The 19,695-nt window shown below is 50.5% G+C and overlaps 5 protein-coding genes across 5 annotated transcripts; 3 read left to right on the forward strand and 2 right to left on the reverse strand.

The window, feature by feature from the left end:
- Positions 1-1,180: 1,180 nt before the first annotated feature.
- Positions 1,181-4,277, forward strand: TRIVIDRAFT_172349 (uncharacterized protein; the record flags this gene model as incomplete). The annotated part of the gene is made up of 2 exons (XM_014097406.1): positions 1,181-1,272; positions 2,287-4,277. One exon carries the CDS (start codon positions 2,424-2,426, stop codon positions 3,750-3,752), a length of 1,329 nt encoding a protein of 442 aa, XP_013952881.1.
- A 1-nt stretch (position 4,278) lies between these two features.
- TRIVIDRAFT_44273 (non-ribosomal peptide synthetase) lies at positions 4,279-9,567 on the reverse strand (the record flags this gene model as incomplete). The annotated part of the gene is made up of 1 exon (XM_014097407.1): positions 4,279-9,567. One exon carries the CDS (start codon positions 9,565-9,567, stop codon positions 4,279-4,281), a length of 5,289 nt encoding a protein of 1,762 aa, XP_013952882.1.
- A 1,993-nt stretch (positions 9,568-11,560) lies between these two features.
- On the forward strand, positions 11,561-13,404 carry TRIVIDRAFT_44194 (uncharacterized protein; the record flags this gene model as incomplete). The annotated part of the gene is made up of 3 exons (XM_014097408.1): positions 11,561-12,228; positions 12,294-13,003; positions 13,061-13,404. 3 exons carry the CDS (start codon positions 11,561-11,563, stop codon positions 13,402-13,404), a joined length of 1,722 nt encoding a protein of 573 aa, XP_013952883.1.
- Positions 13,405-13,616: 212 nt separating this feature from the next.
- On the reverse strand, positions 13,617-15,062 carry TRIVIDRAFT_44039 (uncharacterized protein; the record flags this gene model as incomplete). The annotated part of the gene is made up of 2 exons (XM_014097409.1): positions 13,617-13,979; positions 14,046-15,062. 2 exons carry the CDS (start codon positions 15,060-15,062, stop codon positions 13,617-13,619), a joined length of 1,380 nt encoding a protein of 459 aa, XP_013952884.1.
- Positions 15,063-17,302: 2,240 nt separating this feature from the next.
- TRIVIDRAFT_43838 (uncharacterized protein) lies at positions 17,303-19,257 on the forward strand (the record flags this gene model as incomplete). The annotated part of the gene is made up of 4 exons (XM_014097410.1): positions 17,303-17,850; positions 17,931-18,539; positions 18,597-18,739; positions 18,812-19,257. 4 exons carry the CDS (start codon positions 17,303-17,305, stop codon positions 19,255-19,257), a joined length of 1,746 nt encoding a protein of 581 aa, XP_013952885.1.
- Between the last annotated feature and the right edge of the window lie 438 nt (positions 19,258-19,695).

The raw sequence follows: 19,695 nt of genomic DNA on the forward strand, positions 1-19,695 counted from the left end.
TGGTGCAAGTATCTTGACTCGGGGCAATGCAAGGCTCCATGCTCCCGGCGACTACGAGTATGATGTTGTGCCGTGCGGTGTGATTCCAGCTCGGCCGTGGCATGGGTGCTGTACGATACGGTATGACGCCCAAATACGAATCGGAGATGCTGTGCATGCATGTGCCGTAATAAATCGGTGCAGACTGAACGAGATCAAAAATCAAGGATGAGGACGGGAAAATCCTTGGCGTCTCTCAACCCAGCAGACGATACTGGAGGGACGAGCCTCGGCTAGCGCAGCGACGCAATCGCATCATCCAATGCGCCGATCGCAGGTGGTGCCACGAGAGGGGAGATACGGGGGGAGGAGAAAAAAAAAGAAGAAAAAAAAAAAAGACATGGAACATAACTGGGTCACACGACGAAAGGTCGCTCGCCCAGCCCTGTCCGCCCCACCGAGCCTCCCGATTGCCTGTCGATGGTTCGTGATGGCGTTGAGGCAGCGTCTTAGCACCAAACCTAGAGCCCTGTTGAAATGGACGTTGGTGGACGTTGGGCAGTGCCATACAGTAGGGGAGTACCGTGGCGGCAAGTCTCCATTAACACAATACGATAGTACGGGTGTACTCCGCCGCCACGTATCTCGCTATGCCCCATCTTGCCATCTTGCGCCTCACCTAACCTTGAAGCCTACAGCACAGCGGTCCAATCTGCCCGCTTCCGTCCAGATTGGCTGCTCCAGCGGGGCTGCGTGCCCTTGAGCCCTGTGGTTCTGTGGCTCCCCCCCCAAACGGCCATTTTTGCTGCCTGACCTGACCTGGCCTGACCTGATCTTGGACCTCTCGTGATTGATCAATTTTCCCTTTGCATGCCGTCCTCCCCCGTTTTGTGATTGCCGGCTGTACTATTGGATTGGGCACAGCCTGGCATTGTCGGGGATCCTGCATCTGCTATCCGAACCGAACGCTACACGCTACACGCTGCACTATATCCTGGCCCTGGTCTTGGCCCTTGCTCGCGTGTGTTATGCAGCCCATCATCATGTCGTCGCAGCCGCCACCAGAGGTGAGAGGCTCTCTCGCCACAGCTTCTACTTCTGCCTCTGCTGCTGCCTCTGTCTCTGCCTCTGCCTCTGCTTCTGCTTCCGCCTCCTCTGCATCGCCTCAACTGTCTTCTTCTCCTCATTCATCCACCGCCAGCACCAGCGATACCGTCATTCCTGCCTCCTCTGCAGCTGCGACTTACAGCAATGTCCCCTCGTCATCTGTCCAACAACAGCCACTTTTAAACGGTGAGTTGGCGCAAAGCCTCGTCTTTTATATACCAACAACAACAAAAACAACAACGGCCAATCCGTCATGTCCCACCTCCTGTCTTGCCCACCGCCGTGGGGCCTCGCATTCCTGATCCTGAGATCCTCATCCCAATCCCAATCCTGATCCTTCCTCGATGCACAAGACTTGTCTCTGTCTCTTTTTTTTGCCCAGCTTTTGCCCAGCTTTTGCCCAGCTTTTGCATGCTTTTAAGCTTTAGTGTTTCCAAGCCACCATTTGTTGCGACAACCGTTGTACCAATGTCTAGTTTGACATGTCAATGTGGCACTTCTACGAACTCCTCCCCTCCCGAGACATTGCATCAGCTGGTACTCAAGTGGTACAAGGATTCACGGCTGGTACCTGAAGTACCTGGGAGACAACGACGTGAGCCCGGATTCACCTCCAGCTACTTCCTGTTGTCCCATCCGTGTTTATTTGTTTCACTTGTTTTTAAATCTCCTGCTTTCTCGACCTAGGTCTCAATCTTAATCCTTTCACACCCGTCCTCTCTTGTTTCTCTTATAACTTCCACTCCCTGTTCCTTTTACACACACATTCGTCATATTATCCATTATAGTCTTTCTCTGCTACTTTGGCAACATATCTCTCTCCTACCCTTGGTCGTAGCTACACCATCGGATGATGCTTTGGCTCGTCAGGTAGTGGAGGTTAGTACCACGAGAACCCTCAGCAGTAGCAAAACGTCCAAGCTTAGTGTGCTTGTGCTGTTACTGCTGCCCCCCATCAGCTCGTCTCACCACATTGCATGATACTCCAAACCTTTTTCTCCCCCAACGACTTCTGTTTTCATGGATTCCATCACAAACTTCGGCACTCAGCACTAGTTGCGTCGCCAATACAGCTTATTGTCATTTTAATCTACACCGCCTCCGCCATGACCCTGGCTCTGCCCCTTCGCTTGGATGAATATCGTTAGATGCGTTGTTGATAATAACAAGGTGCTGACGTCTTATTGCCCGATCTCTTAGACACTACAGATCTCACTGCCGATACTAGTCTCGGTCAACGGCACCCGCCGTCTTCTTTAGAAGACCACACCACCTCTTTACTACCGGCCTTCTCAGTTCCAGAGGCCATCTCTTCGTCTGCAGATCCTGACACAGCCATGATCTTCTCAGACTTTTACAAAGGGCCGCGGTCCCCTTTGTCTAGACTGCGTGGACAGAGTCCTCAGTCGCGAAATCAATCAGCAAACTCACCTCCTTGGCTTGCTCCCGAATTTGAAGACCTGCTCAGCAAAGACAAGTACGCGCAGAAGGATGCTATCAAACGATACTTAGCCGCCAAGGTCAGGACCAACTGGGGCTTTCAGTGGCCCCCGGTCAGCAAGTCTGAAAAGAAAACCGCAGAGAGGCCTTCTGATTCGGATGAACCAAGGAATTCTACCGCAAAGGATTCAGAACCTGAAGCAATTAGGGTCGATTCGGCCAAAGATATGCGAGATCAGGCTTCTGAGGATGCTGGCTACGCTGTTGATAGCAATGATTTGAGCGAGGACCCTTCGAATCATGAAGACATCGACGACGACAACGACGACGATACGGATTCAATCTATAGCGTTGTATCAGAAGATGCTGTCAATTACCGTCCCCGCATGGAATGGTATTCTGACCTTTCTGACGACGAGGCTGCCATTACTTCTCTGGACAAGCTCGAGGCCACCGATAATGCCACCAAAATCTCGATCTTGGAGAAGCGAGCTCAACGCCGGAGAGCTGCTAGAGATGAAATGACGTGGAATGAGGGATTGGCATGTTTCGAGGCACGGCGAAACGCTTGGACCGGCGCAAAGACCGTTCGCGTGCGCAGCAAACCAGTCTCCTCACCACCCGTGTCTCCTCGTTCTCCCCGGCGCTTTTTCTTCCGCCGCTCCATCTCAGGATCACCACCTTCGGCGGCTTTGATCGAGCCGAACCCGCTTGGAAATAGCCCTACAGGCACGATATCCGACATCTCATCCATGAGCAAGCAAGGCTCTAGGGACTCTGACCGCGTCTCCGATCGCTTGTTACCAGTTCAGACGTTGCTCCCTATCCCACCCCCCATCCTACCTCCCAACAATTCATTCCGAGCTTCCATCACCCCTGCGATTTATCTTAGCCTCTATGATAAGGTCATTCTCAACAATTTACAACCGTCATGCCCGATCAACCTAGCGGATATGATTCGTTCTTGCGTTACAGGATGGAAACGTGACGGCGAATGGCCTCCCAAACCATCGGCTCCCGAGCCCATTGTCGTTGCCATGCGGCGTAAGAAGGCTAAGAAGGCATCGACAACCACAGGGGGTTCTGTCGGCATTACTGCGCGGAGACTGAGCTTTGGGCTGCTTGGCCGCGATAAGGACGACGAATATCACGCCGGCATGGGCATTCGCAAAAGCCTTCAAAAAGTGCTTGGTTTGGGGGCACAACCGGATGGCCAACACCATTGATCGTCACATTTCGAAGGACATATAAGGTCCGATGGCTGGCGCCCGACGAGGAGATGATGACTTCGACTATTGTATAATGGCCTAGGACATGAAAAGATGTAATGGGAGGCAGCGGCGTCTAGAGAAACTGGAAATTGCCTTTTTGGTATAATGCCTGGGGGTGCTTTTTGTTTATGACATGCAGACACTGTATTGGTGAGGTCTGTCTTATATACCCACTCAAGCGTATAGGTTTGGCGAAGAAAAGGGATTGGATGGCTTCCGCTGCTCATGGACTTTTTCTTTACATTTTTTTTTATGATGAACGAATATTCTCTTATACCGGGAGTGAGCAGCGATTCTACTTATAATCCCCTCCTGAAAATACGGGTAGGAGGGCGATGAAGCTGGTGTATGGATTTTGCATTTTCGCTCGGCGTTGCATAGTTGGTATGGGGCTTCAAATATCTCTTCTCAGCGTCTCTTTTTTTTTTGTTTCCTGTGACCTATAATATACCTACGTGAATAATATATACACATCGCATCACTACTCTGATTCATTCTCGAATAGCTTGGCATGAGGATTCTTCAGCAGGGTTGCCACCGCCGCGACCAAATCATCCAGCAGCCCTCTGGCAAATCCTCCCCAGCTCTCAAAAGTTACAATTTCCAACGTGAGTTTGTTGCTGTTGTCGTGAACAAAGGCTTGGATCTTCCACTCGCGTAATGGCTCTTCGTGCGGATACACCGTCTCCAAGCGACCGCTTCCTGCAGCGGCAAACGCCAGTTTTTCGACGTGTTCGACATCCTGATGAACGACGGAATCAAACCACAGGTCCGACGCTTTGGGGCCGTCGGGCCGTAGCCAGTTGGTGCCACACAGGGTGGCTATCTCGCTAAGACTGACGCCCTCGTGTGCAGAGCTGGCGATGTGCTGATGCTGCAGGGCAGAGAGGACTTCCAAAGCGGTACATCCTGGTGGGAAGCGCACGCGGACGGGGATGTATTGCCAGCAGGGGCCGGTGATGGCGTTGGCTGGGCCGTGCGGGAAGTCGATGTTGCGGCCGCTGACGACTTCGCCGAACGTGACGTCGCGAAGGGAGAGGCGACGGGCGAGACACAGCGCCCATGCTGCGGTGGGGAGAGAAGCCACGGTGATGTCGCGGAGGCGCGAAGAGATGTCGACGGTGTGTTGGATGGCAAAGTGGTTTCGCTTCTGGACGGGGATGTCCGGCTTGAGGATTGTCAGGGACGAGCCGGAAAGAAGGTCTGTCCAGTAAGGGATGCTTTCGGGCAGATTACGGCCGAGGACGTGGTGGACGTAGGAGGAGAACGGCACGCTTTCCTGGACTGGCTCGTCTTGATATAGAGCCGAGAGCTGCTGTAGCATGATGGGGAGGCATATCTCGTCGTATTGAGCGTGCGAGAGGCGGAAGATGAGGCATGACTGGCCGGTGGTCGACTCAACCAGGAACCATTTCACGAAACTTGATCCAAGCGGCAATCTAGTCATAGCATCCAGACGACACAGCTGGTTAGCAAATGCCTCGATGTCGCCGTCAATGGCGTATTCGACAAACGAGGGCACCAGTTCTTCAAGGACAACGGCATAGCCTTCGTCTTGGTGCTCTGTAAAGACGGTGCGCAATATCTCGTTGCGGGCGACGAGCTGGTTGCAACTTTCTACCATCTTTCCACGATTCACGACGTTGTCGAAATACATGATCTCGTATCGCGCCGAGAAGCGCGGGAGCTGAGTTGTGCCCCTGACGGCAATCTGCTGCAGGGGACGCGTGGGAAGAACATTGGTGATACGCCAAGTCGAATCGGCCAACTGAGGAGCGATTATGTCGTTGACGAAGCGCAACTTGTCCTCCTCGTCTTGTAGACTGAGCAGGGAAAATGGTTTCACTTTCTGTTCTTCCATGGCGGCGCCGTCTGTAGATGATGTTGGCTTCTCGACTTCTTCCATGGCATTTGCCATTTCGTACAGCGTTCTCTTCTGGAATATCTGGACCACGGTCAATTTGATTCCTTCCAGCCGAGCTTCTGACACAAGCTTCATAGCCCCAATAGAATCACCGCCGAGAACGAAAAATCCATCATTTAGACCGATATCCTCTTCGCTCAGACGCAGCACGCGGGCCCACAGACTGCGCAACTTGCGCTGCCTGCTGGAACTCGCTGATATCCGGCTCTTGGTCACTACTGCTTGGGACGCTTGTACATTCCTTTCGCTGATAGAGTCCATCAATTTGATGCGGACGGGGTTTTGAGTTGAGTCGTATTTAGCTAATCGTCCCGTCCTGTAGAATCTTCCCTGTGAGAGGGCCGTGGAGCTGGAAGTCGCCTCCAGCCAAGTTGGAGGAGAGATTTCTGTCAAAGTGGACAATTCTTCTGGGTGTTGAACGATCAGCTCACCAACTGCGAACACCGGAACAAGACTGTTTGGGTCCTTGGAATCCGTGACATAGGCTGCTTGAATGCCAACAAATTCTGTTGCTGCGTCACTAATATCTGCAGTGAGCATTGTATCCCGAAGCTCTTTAGTATTCTCATCAGTCAACGACGGTTGGAGGCTCCTTAGAGTGGATGAGCTTTCCTTGTACAACAATTGTGCAATCTGCTTAAACTGGTCCAGAGCTCTTTGCATTACAGGAACTGAGACAGTCTTGGAATCGAAACTGGCCATTATAAGGAATCCTCGCGGATCTATTGAACAGACGAGCATGAGAGCATATGTGTTGAACTTGAGAGCTTCTTGAGCAGCCTCTGCGTCTCCTGCTGGGACAAGACAGCTTGCAGGGAGATCTTCAGACGAAGCTGGCTCATCGTCTGTGCTTGGATGAAGCACCAGGCCTGTCCGCAGCTCGCATGCATCATAAGCATCAGGACTGAGTCTCCGTATGTGCTGCAAGCCAAAATGCTCGTGGGGAATCTGGTCCACTATTTGCTCTTGAATACCTTGAAGATAGTCCGAAACATGTAAGTCTCCGTCTATTTGGACACGCACGGGAACGGTTGTGATCATTGGTCCTTCAATCTCCTCGGACCCAACAACAGGCGCATTTCGACCGGTCAGCGTCTCTCCGAAGATGACATCGGTACTGTTGATGTATTGCGATGCTACGAGAGCCCAAGCCGCTCTAATGATTGTAGCAGTGGTGGCATTTGAAGCTTTCCCGTCTTCGAGAGGAACGTATTGCTCTAGCAATGAATCGGACTGTGGCTGATACCCCTGCCATGGTAGAGGTGGAAACTGGGAGGCGTTGGCTCCTGAAAGCTGTTCTCTCCAGTAATTTGCAGAAGAATCCATGTCCATAGTCGACAGATACTTGATAAAGTGTTTGAACTCTGCTGGTCGCGATGATGTTTGATTGCTGTATGCTTTGTTTACCCGATCAACAACCAGGGGCATAGACCAGCCGTCGTATAATGCGTGATGGATGGTAAGCACAAAGCTGACCTTTCCTGTGGTGCTATCATCGATAATGGCATAGCGGACAAGAGGTTTGCCTAGTTCCATTGCATCATTTCTGTCATTCACCAGGTACTCGTCGAGATTGGTACCTAAGAACTTATTCAGCTTCTCCTTGATAATAACCTGTACAAGTCCGCGCCCAGGAATTTGCACGATTCTTGTGCGCAATATGGAGCTATCTTGCTGTACGATATCGAAAGCTTCAATAAGTTTCTCAGCCGTGGCGATATCTTTGAGTTCAACGACTCTCTGGGCGATATATGCTTCCTTGACTTTGGCTGACAAGGCCATGAGGGCTTCCTGGAGGGGAGTGCACGGATACGCATCCTCTACAGCGCTGGCTTCAACGCCACAGAGAGCGGACATCTCGTTTCGTGCATTTTCTAGATCCCAATCTTTCTCTAGTAGTGAAAAGGGAGGGATATCATCTACAGACGATTCTGAGACCTGAGTGGCTTTTGAAGCCATGCCACTGAGTGTTGGATTCGTAAAAATGTCAGCAACCGTCAAGGCGATGCCGTTCTCGCGAGCGGTCACCACGAGTCTCATGGCACGCAGAGAGTCACCTCCCAAGGCAAAAAAGTTGCTCTGCCTGTAGATATTTGCGTCTGACCCGAGGGCTTTGATCCATGCCTGTTGCAACTTCTTCTCCGTTTCAGTTTCTGGATCTTCTTCCTCCTGGGTCTCGGTTGCTTGCATTCGGCTGAAAACATCTCGCGGTATGGCGGCCCCAATCTCACGCAGTCTTTTCCGATCTGTTTTCCCAGACACCAACGAGGGCATGTGCTGAAGAGTCACGAATGCTGCTGGGACCATATATCGTGGCACCCTGGCTCCCATGGCTGTATTGACCGTCGCCAGGGCAGCTTTAAGCTCCAATGAAGGATCCACGATGGTCGGATCAACTCCAGAGGCCCCGGTAGAGATGGATTCTGAAAGGAATGCCACAAGCGAAGGTGCACCTCCATTCTCTGGCTTTATCACCTCTGCTGCAACCTTGATCCCGCTTGGCAAACAGGCCCGTAGGTGATGCTCAACTTCTGTGAGCTCGACTCGTTGGCCTCGAAGCTTTACCTGTTGGTCTTTTCTGCCCACAAACTCAATGGAGCCGGAGCCGTTGCTTTCATATCGCACAAGATCACCGGTTTTGTACAACCTGCCAGGTCGCCCGGGAAAGGCATTGTAGCCGGAAATCAGCCATGATGGGTCTTCAACAAAGACCTCTGCTGTTTTTTCCGGTTCGCCGAGGTAGCCGACACCGACCACTGGGCCTTCGATGATGAGTTCTCCAACAGCTCCAACAGGCATGAGAATGTTGTGGTCCTCAGGATCGACAATCCAGGTCACGCCGCCAACACCCTTGCCGATACCCGTCGAGATGGTAACCGTATTGTTGATGGTACAACCGACGGTACACTCAGATGGTCCATATGCAATAATTAAACTAGTGTGCTGACTCCAAGCCGCTGCATCACTCGCAGACACCGCCTCACCACCAAGACCTAGAACATCCAGAGATGGGATAATGTCGGAATCTAAGACTCTGGCGACGGAAGGAGTCATGTGAACCATGTTGGCTTTACTCTGTCGAATGGTGCCACTGAGATCGTTCATCCTGGCTTCCTCTGACGGCACACATATTTGTCCTCCAGCTGCCAGTGTACACAGCATGCAGTCGATGCTTACATCAAAAGCGTAAGATGGGAAATCGAAACAACGGGAAGTCGATTTGTAACCAACAGCCTCTGCTCTGGGAATCGCACCGCTGGTATAGTTGCAATGGGTAATGACGACGCCTTTTGGCTTGCCTGTGCTTCCGGAAGTGAAAATAATGTACATTGGCGTTTCTGCAGATACGTGAGGCAAGGCACTTTCCGAGTCGGAATTTTTGATACCATCAAAGTAGTCCCGAGATATGGCAATAACTTGGCCTCCCACTCTAGATATCTCTCTGCCCAACTCGCTCTGAGCTACGGAGGTGATGACGAGGTTTGCCCCTGTCTGCTCGACTATTGTTTGTAGTCGTGCAACTGGCTGGCTTGGATCTGTGAGGGAGAATGTTGCACCGGCTTTCATGACTGCCAGAACCGCAACAACAGTCCACATTGACTTTTCGAAGCATAGCGGAATTCTGCTACCGGCTCCCGCATTCCTCTGTAGAATCTGCCTAGCAAGCTGTGATGATAGGCTGTCCAGTTCTTTGTATGTCAAACTTCCATCCCAAGATTCAACAGCGATTTTCTCAGGCTGCTGCTGAGCTTGTTCTGCTATAATATCGTGCATGCAGCGTTGTATATAGGTAGGCACATGCTGATTCCACACCCACAGCTGTTCGAGGTCGGCAGTGCTAGCCATGCTGTTCTCGTTCGCTGGTGCTCCAGTCTGTTGCTCAGCCGTTGGCTTCTTCAACTCTTCGGGGCTCGCACTCGGGCCCATTGCGAGACTGGTTGAACTGGTATAGCCATTTCCGTCTCCATCGATAGCCATTGCGGCTGGTTTGCTTGGACGTGATTTGATGGTGTCGTAAGGTTTACATCAATAGCGATAGTCAAGTTTGAATTTTTCGACGATATAAGGAAATGCGTGGGGATCCGTTGTTCAGCATTGGTTTCCAGAGCCAGGACACACAAGCAAATGCCTCTCTTCATCATCAGATGCTGTCACTTCCCGCCTCCGACGATGCCCGCGCCGCGCCGCCTCGGAGCTAAAGCAGCTGCCCTCATCAATCCCAGCTACTCAAGCCAGTTCTCGTACGGCATGCACCCTCTCGGGTAAATCATCATAGCTTGACCCCATCTCCAGCAAGACGACGGCAGTTGCCCCAAGCTTCAACATGGAAGCGTGAACCAAGTGCACGTTTCAAAGCGAGGGGTGCGGCTATCGTCGACGCATGACAAGGATCTTGACCCATTCAAAGTACCGTGAGGGGGTCTGTTTTGCAGAGAACTTGGTGGTACGTCGAAGGAACCTGTTTCCCCTTGGGGCCTAATTGACGGATCAGATAAAAACTGGTGGGGGGATCCAGGGTTGTGAGTGGAGCGCAATTAGCCTAGAGCTGGGTCTTGGGACGATCTGATAACTTTTTTCATCATCTCGATAGTTGATTGGTGTTTTGCGCGTCGAAGCTGGGTGGAGAGTGGAGAGTTGGAAGAAGGAGAGAAATTGTGTAGCGAAGGTGGTGGAGGATGGGGGAAAAAGGTGCGTGCAGTGTACATGTACTTTGGTTATAGCACCGTAGCATGTAGCATGGCGATGCGAATACGGAAGATGGAGTTGTTCACGATGCCACGATTACGTACATGCACATACGCAGCAATTTTTGTAGAAGAAGGCAGACACATGTTTTGTTATTGTATCTTTTACGCGTAAATGCTGAGGCAAGTTGAGTATGAATATGGATGGCAATGTCAGGACGAATAGCGAATACACCAAAGTGTCGATTTGTTATCCATCCATTTGAAAACTACCTACCAAACCAACGGCAGATCCTGCTTCAGCAAAAAACGACTTGCGCAGTGCCAAGCATATTTGAGCAATTATACATTAAAATCACCTCATCACCTGCGGATACTATTATGCACATTAATTGCCATCCTCCCAGCATCCTCATTTGGTAAAGTAGCGGCCTTCACATGCCAGCAGCGGCTATCGTACCTACACCCCTTCCCCTGTCCACCATCCACAAGGCACATGTACAAATACATTGCCTGTAGCGACGGCCACTTTACGGATTTGAGCTAGAAAGATCTGATAAGAAAAATTTTTCATGTGTCTCTCAATTCCCTCATTGTGCTAACGAATGCAAGGGCCAGACCGATTTCGGTATTTCGTGCCTATGTTCCAACGGCGCAAAGACGGTGGTTTCACGAGTCAAGTGGATCTCCCTGATTCTCTGCCATGATGAAATCTTATCAGATCATCTGATTACAGGATCTATGACTCTTGATGCCGCGGAAACGCCGCCTGGGGACTTGGCACTTGGTTCTGTTCTCGGCAATTCTCGGATGCCCTGACAGCAGGAGAGGGCCTTGCTTCGAAAGAGTGGGAGCTCAGCTTCTCCTGGAATTAGAGGAACCTTTTCAGCTTGGCATGTCCTCGGATCAATATGGCATACTACACGACTTGCTAGGCTTTAGTTGGAGTGAAATAGCCGGACTTGCAGTGGGTCTTGAAGTGACAAACGGGATGGAATTGATCAACTAATTCAGCAGTTCCTCGGCTACGTAGGAGAGATGTCAAGCTGCAAATAGAAGACTGTAGTGCCCATTATTTTGTATAGTCAATGAAATCTTCGAGGAAGCTGCAACAATAGAGCTTTTCGCATTCCAGTCCCTCGAGATTTGCCAAGATGGCCGAACCAACAACAATCCAGCCAGATCCTGCACCGTCCACGCAGAAGCTTTCTTTACTTCATGGTCCATCTGATCCTCCCCTCGTCGATCTAACTCTCGGCGAGCTCCTCGAGCTCCAAACCTATCAATATGGCACGAAAGAGTGCCTTGTTATTCCATGGACAGGCGCGCGATGGACATATCACGAACTCAACCAGCAAAGTTCGGCTCTGGCCCAATCTCTGCTCAACATGGGCATTGGCGTCGGCGATCGTGTTGGCATTATGGCTGGCAATTGCGAGCAATATGCCGCAGTCTTCTTTGCCGTCGCTAAGATCGGTGCCATCCTCGTCATTTTGAACAACACTTACACGGCGACCGAAGCGAAATACGGCCTCACATTTTCCGACTGCAAGGTCTTTTTTGTGACGCGCACAATTGGACGGACGGACAACACGGCGCTGCTGCGAGACTTGCACAATGAGGCTTCTCCCATCAAGGTTGTCATGCTGAGAGGGGAGGGCGGCAACTACCCAACTTATGATGAGCTCGTCAAGGAGGGTTCTCGGCAAAGCCACGAGAGGCTGTATAAGGCCATGAGCAAGGTTCTTCCTCACCAGGTTGTCAATCTGCAGTTTACCAGCGGCACAACGGGTTTGCCAAAGGCGGCAATGCTAACGCATCAGTATGTCCAATCCTGCTCTCTTCCTCCCAGCGATACGTATACTAACTTTCATTCTCTGCGCTTAGCAATTTGGTCAATAATTCTCGATTCATTGGTGATAGAATGCGACTTACCCATGTAGACGTTCTGTGCTGCCCGCCACCTCTCTTTCACTGCTTCGGCCTTGTCCTCGGACTTCTTGCCATTGTTACTCACGGCGGCAAGATTGTCTACCCAGCAGAGGTCTTTGACATTCCTTCAACACTCAAGGCCATTTCCGACGAAGAATGCACTGCCATTCACGGAGTCCCTGCCATGTTTGACTCTTTATTCCAAGCGGAGCCCCCGGCCAACTTTAAGTGCGACAAGCTCCGCACCGGCATCATTGCTGGCGCTCCCGTTCCACGATATCTTATGGAGCTTCTGGTGAATCGCTTTGGCATGACTGAGTTTACTAGCAGCTACGGCCTCACGGAAGCTTCTCCTACATGCTTCAATGCCTTCACCGACGATGCCATTTCAAGGAGATTGACGACGGTTGGGACGCTGATGCCACACGCACAGGCCAAGATTGTTGATCGCGATGGCAACATTGTACCGATTGGCACAAGAGGCGAGCTTTGTATGGCTGGATATCAGCTACAGGCTGGATATTGGAACAATTCGGAGAAGACTAATGAGACCATGGTTCGGGATGCGGCGGGAGTGCTGTGGCTGCATACGGGAGATGAAGCGGTATTTGATGAAGAGGGCTACTGCTCCATCACAGGAAGATTTAAAGATATTATTATCAGAGGTAAGATGAAACTTATGACCTGTTTAACGGCATCTATTTCTAACCGTCATTTTCTAGGTGGTGAGAACATATATCCCCTAGAAATCGAAGAGCGTCTCATGGCCCACCCTTCCATTTCGCGCGCCATCGTAGTCGGCCTCAAGAACAAACACTATGGGGAGGTTGTTGGAGCATTTGTTGAGCTGGGCGATAACGGCAACAAACTTACCGACCAGCAAGTCAGAGATTGGGTCCGCAAGACACTGGGCAACCACAAAGCACCGGCACATATTTTCTGGCTGGGCCAGGATGGAGTGCCTGCGGATGTGCCTCTTACAGGAAGCGGCAAGATTCGCAAGTTTGAGATGGCAAAGTTGGGAGATGAGATTTTGAGCAAGATGGCCAAGACTTCGAAGCTGTAAAAGGGGCAGAAGAGTATACATGTATATAGATGTAGAGCATGATTTCAAGATAGAATGGAGTTTATTTATTGTTGCTTGACAAAATGCAGATATTGTTTTTTTTTTGTATATACAATTGAACTAAAAAGGCAATTGGCATCCAAAACAATGATATAGAACTACATGATATTTTATTCCAGAGACCTATTCAATCAAGCATCTCCATCGCGGATCTACAGCTTCGGAACCAGCCCAATCCTCATGCCACCAACTGCCTTCTCGTTATCGCCCAGCGGGCAGAGCTGGAAGAAGCGGTCTCTGTGGCAGCGCACAAAGGCACTTCGCTTATGCGGCAGGTCGATAAACTTATCAAGGCCAAAACCATGGATGAGGTCGTACATGACGACTGTCGAGTTGCTGTCCTTGGGCTCGCCCACAACGTACATGGTTCGAGGATCGTCAAGATAGAGGTAATGCATCAAACTGCTCCACCAGGCAGATACTCTATGCGGACCGCGGAAACGGACATCGCCAACGAGGGAGTGGCGGCCACGGTCGAAGTCCTGGGCTTCATAATAGCTTCCGAGCCGATCCTCCTATAGATTTGATTCAGCATTTTTCTTTATAAGTGTATTACACACTTGTCATGTTATTTGTCTTACCTTGGCCCAGTAAATCTCAAAGTATGCAAAGTATGTGTCGTCCCACTTGGCCAGGACGGCAACTTGGTGCGGATCGACATGCATCTTTCGTAGATACTCTCGGTGTTGCTCCAAAGTGCCCGTCTCGTTCCAGCCTTGCGACACACGAGGGTCGTTTTGCCACTCATGGAAGAGCCTCAGGTGCTCGGCATCTTGCCAATCAAGCGACACCATCGAAAATGCCTCTTGCAGGTGGGGGATCCATCGACTGTAAATAACAGCACCGGGAGCTGGCTTAGCGGGACGGATCGGATGCCATGTTTGCTGACGTCGGTCAGGGTCTTGAGGATCGCCGGCTGAAGTTATTGTCATTGTGTGCTGGAGAGGCGTGAGGGGATATGAGTTCAATGGATTGGACGAGGGCAGAGATGATGAAGACTCCTCAGGACACCAGACAGGTCGAGGACCGAAAGGAGATCCAGCGCCTTGCCAGAAAGTTGATCGCAAGGCCAAGACAACAACACTATCTGTGGTTGTGGATGGCCCTGGCTGCTCTTGAGGGCGGAGCGGATGGTCAATGGCAAGAACAACATCCTTCAGCTGCTGTCCCAAGACAATGGCGTTTGCGCCAGTGAGCTGAAGTCTGACTGTTTCTATGGAAGATCGCGTGGTGAAGAGCACATAGAGTATCATCCACGCTTGCGCCAAAGTCGGACGCTCTTTAAGAGTATCCCACGATATGGTTGCGCATGGCGATCGTCTGGCGCGTGCCCAGGCGCTGTTATTCGAATGCGGCGGCAGTTCGTTTGATTTGAGATCAATTGGCTCGGTGAAGACGGCGTGGGAAGCGTGAAGCTCTACGGGAGGCTTCTTTCCGGAAGCGGCGCTGGGCTTGATGTTTAGACGATAGTGTTCAACATTGTTGTCCGCGGTTGGTTCGGCCGACGCCTTTTGGATAGTGTATTCGGTATGATAGGGATGCGGAAGCTTGATCACAGTCTGATCAGGGGGTATTGACGAGAGAGAAACATTAGCCATTGTAGCTTTGCTCTACAGTGTAACAGGAGGACGGCGTGTAAGTCGTCTGTCAAAAGTCAGGACGAATGGTTAAGTGATGCGCTGGTATTAAAAGAGAAGAAATAAAATAAAATTAAAATAAATACTATATGCATCTACAGCAAATTTGCCTACTAATACAGCAGCTACAAGTAAAAGCTTCACCTGCAAGAAACTGGCTGCTTGCCAAGCTACCTCGGCCGACAGACTTGAGACCAAGGACTCCATGCCCGCACCTTTCCGCCTCATACATTCACGTAATTTGCCCAGTTCCAGCATGTGTATGCCACGGTACTTGCTACATGTACAGGAGGCAGCTGAAGCTATGAGGAAACGACCTCGGGAGCTATAGATGGCGCTCGGTTCTTCTTTTCCTGCCGTGAATGACGAAGGATCTACGGCTGATCAGTTCGCAGCGAGAATGTACCGGTATCCTGAGCCTAGTCCCATACAAGCTGGAGAAACACCATCCACTAAGGACTTCAAGGTATAGTAGGGCCAGGTATAGTGCGAGTACAGGTAGAGATACAAAGTTGGAGAATAGGCCCAAACACCAACTGACACTATCCCCGACTCTATCTCACACCCCCTCCCCTGCATCTCAGTCCCACGTTTATGCTTGTACAGTACACCAGTACACGCAGTAGCCATAAGAGGCAGAAAAAGCGACGAGTCGACCAGCTTTGCCAAGACGAGTCCAGCCACCGAGGGATAGGCGATGCAACCCTGTTGGCTCGAGTGGATCTAATCAATCAGTCAGGGAGATAATCTGCTCAGGCTCCCACTTGCAGAGTTTTCCTTCTCCGCCTCTCGCTCGGACGCTCCATATTTGGCCCAGTTCCTTGTTTCCCCCCCAAGTCGCCCAGGTAAAAAATTCTCTTTTGATTCCGTAACAGTTCGGTTACTTATTACCCGTGCCTGAAGCCGTTTCTGGGTTGTTCGCACGAGTGGCGCCACCCGATCCTTGCGCTTCGAGCGGATCAGATAACTTTATTGGAGCATGGCCGGTTGTCGGAGCGGCTAAAAGCATCCTGCCCTGGACATACATGATCTGATAATCCGAGTCTCTTCTCTTGACTACTGTACATACTGTACTAGCAGATTCCCCACCAACCATTGCGTGTCCTCCGGGGACTAGGAAGTTGCTGAATTCGAATTCGCGCAAGAGATCAACGGCGGCTTTTGCCCTATGCGTGGCGCACAAGTGCCGGACACCCGCTTCGAGAAACATTGACGAGGAGTCCGTGCATTTCGCCTCGATCTTCGGCAGCAGCAGCAGCATATGTAGTCTACTATTTCTCCATTTGTACTGCATTGCTGTCGCTTCTGGTTAGAATGGCGCCGAAAGAGAGGAACCTTCTCCATGGCCGAAGCAGGATCGGCCACCATATTGAATTGCCGTTGGTTCAACCCGTCGCGATAACGATGGAGGCAACAAAATCTTTTACGGCACGGAAATACCATTGCTGATGGATGGGTCTCTGCTAGTGCAACAATACAAGTGATAGCCTGGACGAAAGGGATCCATGGAGCCTTGCGCCAGTTACAAAACAGCAACCCTTGGCCGGCTCTATCTATCACGCGGCACAAAGTACCGACCAGGTAGTGCTGCCTTTACTCCTCCTCCTCTCCGTTAGTCGTGCAAAACTTCCTGTACTTTCTTACAACTTGATTTAACCGCCACATTCCGGGTTTACTCCCACATGGTCAGAGTGCTAAAACGACTAAAGAGTATGGATGTTGGGACTACGGGAATAGCATCTCCTCGACTCGGCCCAATGCTAATACGATGGAGACCAATGGAGTGTTGATGGCTGCATATCCTTCCCCAACTAGCCTCTCATTGGCCTCGATTTATTTCGACAAGCATTGAGTTTCCAAAAACCGCGTGCCGGATCCGAATTGTACATATCCAAGTACATGAAGCAACGGGTTGGGTAGGTAGTCACGACTAGTGTAGTGCCGCGAACCCTGTCTGCACCCATTCATCATCCATGTCAGCGGCAGAATCTAGAACTCTTCAACCTTCTTCATCCGTCACCTCTGAATTGATAAGTAGCATCATTATCCCTGGTGGGTGACCTCGATGGCCCGGATCGCCAACTACTGAGCTCTGAAGCTGCAAACCACGGATCCAGTAAGTAAAAGGCATCCCGCTGAAACAGCTGACTTGCGATAATCTTCTAGACAGACAAAGTTGGCTAACATCAATTCTTCAAGTCATGGGCGTCATCAAATCCCCCGAGCGCGACAATGTCGACGGCGGCGAATCTGGAAAGGAAAATCTAGATGTCAATGTCGGCCCTCAAGACTCCGACCTGGACGATGGCGTCAACCCCAATGCGCAGGCCGGTGTGCAAAACATCGAGGCCATCACTTCCGTCTGGACGAAAAATGCGCTCTACACTGCATTTGCCATGATCTGGGTCATCTATTTCGTCGACAGCATGCAACAAGGCACGACGGGCACACTTACGCCTTGGGTCACGTCCGCCTTTCAGCAGCACTCCCTGACGCCGACTGTCAGCGTAATGAGTAGTATCATAGGAGGTGTCTTTAAGTTGACACTGGCCAAGGTGCTTGATATTTTTGGTCGTCCCCAGGGTTACGCAATCTCTATTTTGTTTACCACGCTTGGCTTGATCATGATGGCTGGTTGCAATAACGTCGAGACCTACGCCGCTGCACAAGTATTCTATTGGGTTGGGTACAACGGCTTGGACTACTCGCTGTCAATCTTCCTCGCAGATACAACATCTCTGAAGAATCGGTTAGTCAATCGCCACCCTCGCTCGTGTGTCATAAACATGAAACTGCATACATGTAAGGCTAACAAAGGGTTGTTGATAGAGGCCTCATATTCGCTTACAGCAGCTCGCCTTATATCGTCACCACATGGCTCGCCGGCCCCATCTCCAACGCCTTCTTGAATGGTCCTGGTTTCCGATGGGGTTTTGGTACCTTTGCCATCGTCACCCCGGTCATCACCTTGCCGCTCTTCTTCCTCTTCATGTACTACAACAAGAAGGCCAAGCAGCTCGGCGTCATCCGTCCGCGAGAAAGCAAGGGAACCTTCACGCAATCTCTTCTCCACTACTGCCGAGAGTTTGATATCGTCAGACTTCTCCTTCTGTCAGGGGGGCTGGCTATGTTCCTCCTCCCCTTCAACATCTATTCCTACCAAACGGAAGGATGGAAATCGTCTCTCATCATCGGCCTTTTGGTTGGAGGATTCGTCACTCTCATCGTGTTTGCCATTTGGGAGCGATTCTTTGCGCCCATTACGTTTATTCCCTACTCTCTTCTCACGGACCGCACCGTCATTGGCGCCAATATCCTCGCTTCCTCTGTTTTCGTCAGCTTCTACATCTGGGACAGCTACTTCCTTTCTTTCCTTCAGGTGGTCAACGGATTGGATGTGACTGAATCCAGCTATGTTGGCAACATCTATAGTATAGGGTATGAGACAATAAGTTATCGCTTACATAGAGGATTGTATGGCTAACAAGACAATAGCTCCTGTTTATGGGCCATATTGGTTGGCTTCATCATTCGAACCACCGGAAAGTTCAAGCCCATCTGCCTCTACTTTGGAGTCCCCGTCACCATTCTGGGTGTTGGCTTGATGATTCACTTCCGTCAGCCCGATGTTAACATTGGTAAGCCTACGACCTTTGTTTTAGTCAGCATACCAACTACACGTCTTGCTAACGATTCTCTCTTAATTATAGGATACATTATCATGTGCCAAATCTTTATTGCCTTTGCTGGTGGTACCATTGTCATCTGTGAGCAAACAGCTGCCATGGCAGCCACCTCTCACCAGTATGTTGCGGTTGTGCTGGCTGTAGAGGCAATGGCTTCGTCTATCGGTGGTGCAGTTGGATCTACTGTCTCCGCTGCAGTCTGGCAGGCCGTTTTCCCTAAAAAATTGGGAAAATATCTTCCTGATTCCGCACAGGGAAACCTCACACAAATCTACGGAAGCTTGGAAGTTCAGCTGTCTTACCCTATGGGATCTCCTGAGCGCATTGCTATTCAACAGGCCTATGGCGATAGCCAGAAGATGATGCTGATTGCCGGTACTGCCGTGCTGTCATTGTCTCTGGTCGGTGTAGCAATGTGGAGAGATATCGATGTGAGACAGCGCAAGCAGGTCAAAGGAACCGTCTTTTAAGCGTTGGCTATGGTTAAAAAGGCGATGTTGGAGTTGGATATTTCGCCATATGAGCGTAACCTGTTCCACTCGCCTCTATCCATGCAGTTGCCTATTATAGCATCATAGATTACATATATTCCCATTAATAACAATAATTCTTATACAATTCTTTTCCCTGGATGAGTGCATACCGCAAACCTTAAATACGTACGGAGTAGAAGGCTACACTGGGCGAGATTCTCCTTTAAATTCCACGAGTATCATTGCTAACCGAGTACGCATTGCTTTGTTGACCAAGAGCAATCACGACGGACACTGGAAGAGAAATAATAACGGGAAGAGGTACATAGGGAAGAGACTTGTAAGAAGGGAAAAGAATCATTAAGTTTATGATATATATTTCTTTCATCATTCTACTCTATTTGTAGATATTCCATCTAAAGCAGCATGCCAACT

This window comes from Trichoderma virens, assembly GCF_000170995.1.
Source record: "Trichoderma virens Gv29-8 chromosome Unknown TRIVIscaffold_85, whole genome shotgun sequence".
Lineage (NCBI taxonomy): Eukaryota > Fungi > Ascomycota > Sordariomycetes > Hypocreales > Hypocreaceae > Trichoderma > Trichoderma virens.